This window comes from Pseudorca crassidens, chromosome 1, assembly GCF_039906515.1.
Source record: "Pseudorca crassidens isolate mPseCra1 chromosome 1, mPseCra1.hap1, whole genome shotgun sequence".
NCBI classification, from domain to species: Eukaryota; Metazoa; Chordata; class Mammalia; order Artiodactyla; family Delphinidae; genus Pseudorca; species Pseudorca crassidens.
In genome coordinates, this window is record NC_090296.1 from 10,951,527 (window position 1) to 10,960,456 (window position 8,930).

The window sequence follows — 8,930 nt, forward strand, 5'->3', positions numbered from 1 at the left end:
TGTTCCCCAGTGGACCCCTGGCCTTGACCTCACTGCTGGAACTGCTCCTCTGAAAGGTTGAGGTGTATTCATTAACTCCTCAGATAACCCTGCTAGCTTTTCTGTCACCTCCTCCCCTTTCTTATCTGGGTTCACGGCCCTGTCTTCTATCTGCTGGCCCCTCACTGATCCTAAAAGCTTTAGCTGGAAAAACCCACCGTCCCCTTCCCCCAGAGAGCTCAAGAAAGCCTTTTCGGGGCTGTGGCCGCACGTGAGTGTCTAGCTGGGACAGCCCTGATACTCAGGGGCTGTTGTCATTAAGCCTCTTAAAGGTGCCAGTCATCAAGCTACTGGTAGCCAGAGGACCACAGAGGCATCTGAGCTCCCAAGCTGACAGCCAAAGAGAGTTTTCTGTGGTCTCCCGAAGGCCTCGCACAGCTCACCACAGCAGAACCCTGGGGTCCCTTGACAAGGTCCCCACCCAAGAAGAATGAACACCCCAAACTGACTGAGTCCATTAAACTCTTTGGCCCCAGTGAGCAAACTCAAATGGGAATCACTTGACCCAAACCCATTCCGAAATGAGAAAAGTCTGGTCAACCAGGAAGAAGGAGTCCTCCCAAGTGGGTCTCGTGCTCTGAGCCCTTCCTCCTTCAACGTGGGAGCTCCACAGGGGTGCTTTGGCCCTGGCGGACCCTGGGCAATGCCTGGACAATTTCTTATTGTCACACCTGGGGGTGGGGAGGGGCTAGTGGGATTTAGTTTTATCCAGGATGCTGCTAAACACCTAACAACGCACAGGACAGCCTCCCCACAGCATAGAATTTTCCAGCCCAGAAATAGTAGTGAGCTTGAGACCCCCGACTCCCTCTGTGCCCAGCCCTTAGAAGCAGCCAAGCTCCCACTTCAGGAGGTAGTTACTGGATGAACAGCCCCCTGAACACAGAACACCGGGTCAGAAGCAAAGACACCTGTCTGTCTTGGCTCTGCTTGGCCCGCTGTGTGGCCTCGAGCAAGTTAATGACCCTCTCCGAGCTTCACGTTTCACATCCTGTAAAATAAAGATAACAAAACATTCCACAAGACAAATGTCTGTGAGGGCCGCGAGGTTGAGGGTTCTCATGTGCCCTAATTCAACAGCCTTCTCCAGGCCTAGAACATTATAGAATCAGATGATAATGAACTCCAGGCTCAAGTGGCCTGTAAAGTGAGAGCTGTAGCAGTTTCAAGCAAAAGGAGATGGAGGAAGTGTGTGGAGTTAGGGAGAATCTGGGCCTGAATCGGGCAAGCCCTTCTGTGTTCTGACTGGGTGTCACTGGGCAAGATCCTTCCCACTCTGGGCAGCAGCCTCTCTGTCCATTAAAAACCAGGGTTCAGCGGAATCCCTCCTAGGGCTGTTCCAGGTCCAATCATCCCTGAGCCCGATCTGGCCCGCTTCCTGGGCGATCATCTACTTCCTGTGCCTCAGTTTCCTCTTTTGCAAAGTAGGGGCTGTGGCACTTATACCTCGGGGTCATTGCAGATGTTAGTGGAACCATCGAGAGCGTGGACTCCAGACCCAGACTACCTGGGGCTGTGATTCTGGTCCTGCTACTTTGCTGCTCTGGAACCTTGGACAAGTGACTTAACCTCTAGGAGCTTGGTCTCCTCATCTGTAAGCCCAGGATAGTCGCCTGACCTGCCTCACAGGACTGTTACCAGAACGCAGTGAGATAAGACAGTAAAGTGCTTAGAATGGAACTTGGTGTATGGTAATCGCCATAAAGCCTTTGCTGTTGTTCTGAGTCTTTCAGTGGTGCTGATGTAGGACAGTGCTCGGCACATAGATGCTCGATAAGCTGTGTTTGCTTTGACAGGGCGCCAGTCGGTGGCCGAGGGGCTCGTCGCGTGGCCTGACCCGGGTGCGGTACCCTTCTCTCTGTTGCAGGACAATGGCATCCTCCATCACGTGGGGCCTCCTCCTGCTGGCAGGCCTGTGTAGTCGAGTCCCTGGCGCCATGCGCCAGTCCAGCCCTGATATTTATCAATACGATCTGCCACACTTCTCCAGCTTCGCCTTCAGCCTGTACCGTGAACCGGCCCGTCAGTCCAACGACAAAATCATCTTCTCCCCAGTGAGCATCGCTATAGCCTTTGCGATGCTCTCTCTCCCTGGGAACCAAAGATGATACTTACATCCAGATCCTGAAGGGCATAGGCTTCAAGTTTAAGAAGGCGCCTAAGGCTGATATCCACAAAGGCTTAGGGAGTCTCCCTGAAACCCTTAAGCAGCCAAACAGTCAGTTCCAGCTGACCGCCAGCACTATGCTAATCATTGATGAGAATCCGAAGCAAAAGCCTGAGTTTTTGTACAATGTCAAGAAGCTGTACCACTCAAAAGCCCTGTCCATCAACTTCAGGAACATCAAAGAGGCCAAGAAAGAGATCAACCATCAGATAAAGGTAAGAACTCAGGGAATAATTGTGGATTTGGTCAAAGAGCTTGACGAAGACACGGCTCTTGCTCTGGTGAACTACATAATTTTTGAAGGTTAAGCTTGTACAAGTAGCCTGAACTGGTTCTTTAGATTTTCCTTGGCAGTGGAAGGAATGTAGCTATGGATCTCAGTTATTGAATTTTTTACACACAACCATTAAAAGACTTTGCATGAGGAATTCCCTGATGGTCCAGTGGTTAGGACTCCGCACTTCCACTGCAGGGAGTACGGGTTCTATCCCTGGTCAGGGAACTAAGATCTTGCATGCCATGCAGCATGGACAAAAAAAAAAAAGACTTTGCATGATCAAATAAGGTTAGGAAATAGTGAGTCAAATAGTCAAATCAACGTCTTCTCTGCAAGACTTTTCAGAGCCTTGAATGTCCTAATGTGCTTTGTAAATCCCTACCAGGGAGAGAGGCCAAATATGGAGTATCACATAATAGAGAGCCATAAAAACAAATTTTGGCGGAGCATATGAAGGGAATAGGATTTCACAGAAGACACTTGCGACAGCTCTCGTGTAGCGGAAATAGTGACAGCTTTGGAGACTGAAAGACGAGCGCTCACGTCCTGCCTCTATGACCTATTAGCTGTTGTTTGACTAGGGGCAAGTCATTTTACCTCTTGGAGGTTCTAGTTTCCTACCTGTAATATAGACATAATAATGCCCTTCTTGTCAGAATTTTAGAAGGAAAAAATAAGTTACAAAGAACATGGGACTATACGTTCACATAGTAGGTGTTCAACTAAACTTGAATCCCAGCCTCCCTTCCTCCCTCTGAGTGATGAGAACGTCAGGACCTGTGGGCCCCAGAAGGTATTCTAAGGCAGTTTAAACAGTCCATGGAGATAGCCTAGGGTAGGGGAGGTGAGAGTCAAGGCCAGGGGTTGCCTCCTTCACACCATTGGCCCCTTGCTCTAGAGAGAGGAAAGTGTGATGGAGAGCGCAGAGGCTGGAGTGAGCACATCCCAGGTCCCAGCTCTGCTGTGGGACTTCACGTGGGTCTCGTCCCCTCCCCAGCCTCACTCTCCTCCTCCCAACAAATGGGAGAATTGGGCCCTGGGGTCCCCGAGGCAACCTGCCTTAGCAGGATGGTAACGTTCTCTTGGTAGAGCAGAGGGGGCACTTCCAGGGCATCTGCATTTCACATGTTGGTCCAGGGAGAGGCCATTAGAGTAGGAACAAGAGTGATTTCCCTGAATAATAAGAAGCACCAATTACCAAGGGGCAGGGAGACTCAGATGGGAGGTGCCCAGTATGACCTGGGGAGCTTCCGACCACTCCCAATAATTCTCAGCCTCAGACCACGCATTAACTAAACATCAAATCCAAGTAAAAATGTTTGTTCCGCCCACCCAGGTTGATGCCATTTAGTCTCTGCAATACAGAAACTCTGGATCCTCCTCTAGCCTCAAATTATCTTCACAAAGCCCTTCAGGAGCCTGACGATTTCATTTTTGCCCCAATTTACAGAGGGCAAAGCTGAGGCTCAGAGACCAGCATCTCACCAGGGGGCCTCAGGGCTCCTTTTTCTAGCACACTTTTCTAAACCTTCTCCTACCCCTAGCTGCTGTGCACCTTCATCCTCTACAGGCAAATGGAAGGATAAATTCGAGGCTCAGTGCTTCCTAAAAGGAGACTTCCATGTGAACGAGAAGATCACGGTCAAGGTGCCCGTGACCAACCGCCTGGGCATGTTCCACCTGTACCGAGACAATGAGTTCTCCTGCTGGGTGTTGGTGCAGCACTACCAGGGCAGAATGGCCGCCTTCCTGCTTCTGCCCAACCTGGGGAAGATGCAGCTGCTGGAGGATGGGCTCTCTGAGAAGAACCTCGCCAAAATCCTCAAATACCTTGAGATACGGTGATTCCCAGGCCAGGGCTGACCCAGGAGCAGCCCTACTGGGCCTGGCCCAAGGCGGGGAGGGTGCATAATCTTACGCTCCCAGACAGAGCATCCTTTCGGGAAGCAGTGACCGGGCTTTGTTAGACGGACAGTGCCCAGGGGTGAGGAGTGAAAGTCCTGTCCCTGAGGACTTCCTCCCCAGCCTGGACACTGCCCCTTCCCAGTGGCCAGTGCCCCATGCAGGGAGAGCAGCGCCAACCCATGTTGTGGGCAAACCCAGAAGGAAGAGGTGGGCTTCCCGGCAAAGGTGGCAGTTGAGTGTAGAGTTTCAGGACAGAAAGTCCACGGCAAGACAGGGGGGAAACCTGCTCGGAGAGGCCTGAAAAGCCAAGGCCCAGAGCGGGAAACTCCAGGACACGTTTGACACTGGTTCTGGATCCTCTGTCACTAGATGAGTGTGGTTTGACCAGGTCCCCATCATGCACCCCAAATTAGTGCATGTCTCTGTATTGTAAATATGCCTTTGCCCGGATAAGCTATTTTATTGCATACAATATAAAACAAAAATGAAAATACAGAGAGGTATTAGGTTAAAAAGCAAATAGAAGTTTTAATACCTCTTCCCCGCTCCACCCACACCCAGGTTCCCTGCACCAGAGGCTGAGAGCAGAGAACAGGAGGATCTGGTCTAGAACAGGTCAAACAGAGCCTGAGGTTCAGTCAGACCCTCTCGGGGCCACACCTTGTCCCCATCGAAAACTAGAGCTGAGCTCCGGTCCTGTGCAGTCACTCATTCATGGAACAGATGTCACTCAGGACCTGCCACCATGCCCCACGGTCCTCTGGGATCCTGGCCCCGGAGGAGTCCCAGTCTGAAGGGTGACCAAACCCTGCAGGGAAGCACTGTGCACAGTCCTTCCGGAGGACACCCTGGATCCTCCAGGAGGCCTTATCAGAGGAGGTGGCATTTGAGAGGCTTTGCAGGACAAGAGGACCCCTGGGATTCTAGCATTCTCTGACCCCACGTGTAGAGGAACTACAGTAGAATAGACCAAGGCTGACCTCACATCCTCGCATGGGCAGGGGGACAGGGCGCCAAGTGGGAGGAGCAACCAGAAAAGGAAACACTTTCAATTCTGTGAAACTTTTTTATTTTCTAACCGTCGTGACAGTTCTGCCAATTTACACTTGCCCAAACTGTCCATTTCTGGAACCTACGATCTGAAAACTCTCCTGGGTAAACTGGGCATCACCAAGGTCTTCAGCAACGGGGCTGACCTCTCAGGGATCACCGAGGAAGTGCCTCTGAAGCTGTCCAAGGTGAGCGTGTCCTTGACCTCTGTAGGTCAGAATGTGCAGGGGGGCTGCAGCTCAAGGGTGAGGCTGAGGAAGGGACAGAGGGACACAGGCACATCTGCAGACTGAGGTCCCTGAGGAATGCCATCGCTCCACCAAGACTGCAATGTGGTCGGATGATGGAGGGGGACAGGTGGCCTCACATGCTTGGTGCATTTTCTTTAAGGACCTCCTCTGAGGTTGTGTCACTCACCCTGTCTCATCCTTGGCCGGGGACTTCCCTTCTTTGGGTCCCGATAAACCCCTATTTACAGAGAGAGGCTTAGGCTCAGGGATTGCAAAGGACCTTTGGCCCTGCGCCTGTGACACCAGGAGCTACCGCTGAATCACTGAGTGAGTTACAGAGTGATTTCGACCAAAGATGCCATTTACGCAGGAGAATTGCAGGTGCCCAGAGAAACAACTGCAATTCAGTGATTGACTGTGAGCTGAGTGCCTGGGTGGGGATGAGGCGTGTGAAGGTCCCCATCGAAGCCCTGGTCCCCAAGGAGTTTAGAATCTGGTCTACAAACAAGTGCGGAGCCAAGGAGACAAAGTACAAGAAAATCCGCCTCCTGAAGTGGTGGGTTCCTTCCCAGGGCCGTTGAGGAGGCTGGTCAGGAAGGGGTGAGGGTCCCCTCGTGGGTCAGACACAAGCCTTGAGAGCCATGCTTGTGTGTCTCCTGCAAGGAGGGGAGGACAGGCCAGGCGATGAGAGAGGCATGAGTGTGGTGTTGAAGCACAGAGAAGGGACCAGTTCCCCAGAGAGGGAAGGGTTAAGAATAAGAGTGTGGGATGGGGTTGGGTAAGTAGGTGTGACCAGTTGATGGAGGCTTACAATTACCAGATAAAGCTCTTCTTCTTGTTGTCCTTATTCAAACACTCACCCACAAATGTGAACCTGTCACACATGCACACACTTGTGCACACACACACACATTTATTGAGCACCTACACTGAGTGAAGTTCCTCACATGCAGCACCGTAGTGGCCCTGGGCCATCCTATCCCACAGGTCTGATTTTCCTATTTAGGAAACTGAGGTTTCAAGAAGAATAGTCTTGGAGGAGATATGGGGATATATGTTTATGTATAGCTGATTCACTTTGTTATAGAGCAGAAACTAACACACCATTGTAAAGCAATTATATTCCAGGGCTTCCCTGGTGGCACAGTGGTTGAGAGTCCGCCTGCCGATGCATGGGACACAGGTTCGTGCCCCAGTCTGGGAAGATCCCACATGATGCGGAGCGGCTGGGCCTGTCAGCCATGGCCGCTGGGCCTGCGCATCCGGAGCCTGTGCTCGGCAACGGGAGAGACCACGACAGTGAGAGGCCCACGTATCCAAAAAAAAACAAAAACAAAAATTATACTCCAATAATAATGTTAATTTTTAAAAAAAGGGAGAATAGTATTCTCCTTAGTGACACAGTGAGTTAGTGGGGAAAATTGGATTTGGACCCAGATCCTTGTCATGGAAAGTCATGTTCATTCCACTACACCATGTTGATTCAGTTGTGAATCTTGTGGTTCTTTATTTAAAATCCTCTGGAGAGAGCTCTTCCTTGAGCCCCAGGACAGCTCTCACCACATTGGGCCTTACCTCCAGGTCTGGGTTGGGGAAGGGTGCAGCCTGTCTCTGCCTCAAACAGGTCTCTGTCCTCTCTCCCCTCTGGGCCATTCATGAGGCTGTGATGAGCATCAATGAGAATGGGACAGAACACGCTGGGGCCACCCTCTCAGAAGAGAGTGCCTGGTCTGAGCATCTGACCATCAACTTCAACATGCCCTTCTTAATCATCGTCAAGGATGAAAACACCAACATTCCGCTCTTCATGGGAAAGGTGGTGAATCCCATGCAAAAATAACTTCCTCTCTGGGTTCAGCCTTCCATTCCCAGGCCAGGTCCCCTCCTTAGATGACATTAAAGAATGACTGACCTGGCGCAAGCTTGTGTGTGACATGTAAATCTCTCATCTTCTTGTCTCTGAGTCTCTCTTTACATTCACAGGATATGTGTGGAATCCGGGTCACAGCAATCTTTCATGTATCCACTTAATATTTATTAGGTATTTACACTGTCCAGGCACTGCTCCAGGCAAGGATGAAATGTGGGCTGAAGTCCACAATTTATTTTACAGATATGGAAAGTTAACAATGACAGAGATGGACCACTCTGGAGGCAGGTGGAAAAACTTAATTGATCAGATTTTGGTAGGAGAGTGGTAGGCAGAGGGCAAGAGTAAGGCAAGGCTAAGCCAGGCAGACCACAAAACAGGGAGAGAGCTAAGGGGTCTGCACTTTTGTGAGGGATCATAGTCAGTTCAGAGTGTTAAAGGCTCAAGTCCACATTAAATAATAGTATTTGGACCTCTGGGTAGCTCAAATACTAAAACACACACACAAAAACATAAATGTTCTAGAAGAAAGTATTGGTTAATTCATTTATGGATATTGAAGTGGATAAGGCCCCTCTAAACATGACTGAAAACTAAGAAGTCATAAATATAAGGATTTATATATTTGACTTTATAAAATCGAGCTGTACGGCAAAAAAAAAGAATAATTCAATTCACCAAGATGACATAACAATTATAGATGTATGTGTACCAAACATCAGAACTCCTAAATATATGAAGCAAACATTGACAGAATTAAAGGAAGAAATAGACAGCAACACAATAATAGTAGGAGAATGAATATCCCACTTTCAATAATTGATAGAGAAACCAGACAGAAGATCAATAAGGAAACAGAAGATTTGAACAACACTGTAGACCACTTGGACTAACAGACATATACAGAACACTCCACCCAACAACAGCAGAAAACACAATTTTCTCAAGTGCACATGAAACATTCTCCAGGGTAGACCTATGTTAGGCCACAAAATAAGTTTTAATAAAGTTTTAAAGACTGGAACCATACTAAGTCTCTTTTCTAATCACAGTGGAATGAAACTAGAAATCAGCAGAAAGAAAACTGGAAAATCCAGAAATATATGGAAATTAAACAGCTCAAACAACCAATAGGTCAAAAAAGATATCACAAGAGAAATTAGACTATATCTTGAGACAAGTGAAAATAAAAATACAACATACCAAAACTTATGAGATGCAGTAAAAATAGTACTAAGAGGGAAATTTGTAGCTATTAGCGTTTACATTACAAAGAAGAAAGATCTCAAATCAACAACCTAACTTTACACCTTAATAAACTAGAAAAAAGAACAAACTAAACTCAAAGCTAGCAGAGGGAAGGAAATAATAAATATTAGAGCAGAGTTCAAC

At 48.9% G+C, this 8,930-nt stretch overlaps 1 protein-coding gene across 1 annotated transcript; it reads left to right on the plus strand.

Moving 5' to 3' along the window:
- Positions 1–1,910: 1,910 nt before the first annotated feature.
- Positions 1,911–7,508, plus strand: LOC137220563 (alpha-1-antitrypsin-like). The gene is made up of 6 exons (XM_067730168.1): positions 1,911–2,093; positions 2,251–2,421; positions 3,382–3,458; positions 4,028–4,324; positions 5,479–5,626; positions 7,329–7,508. The coding sequence occupies exons 1-6, from the start codon at positions 1,911–1,913 to the stop codon at positions 7,506–7,508; spliced, it is 1,056 nt and encodes a 351-aa protein (XP_067586269.1).
- The last annotated feature ends 1,422 nt before the right edge of the window (positions 7,509–8,930 follow it).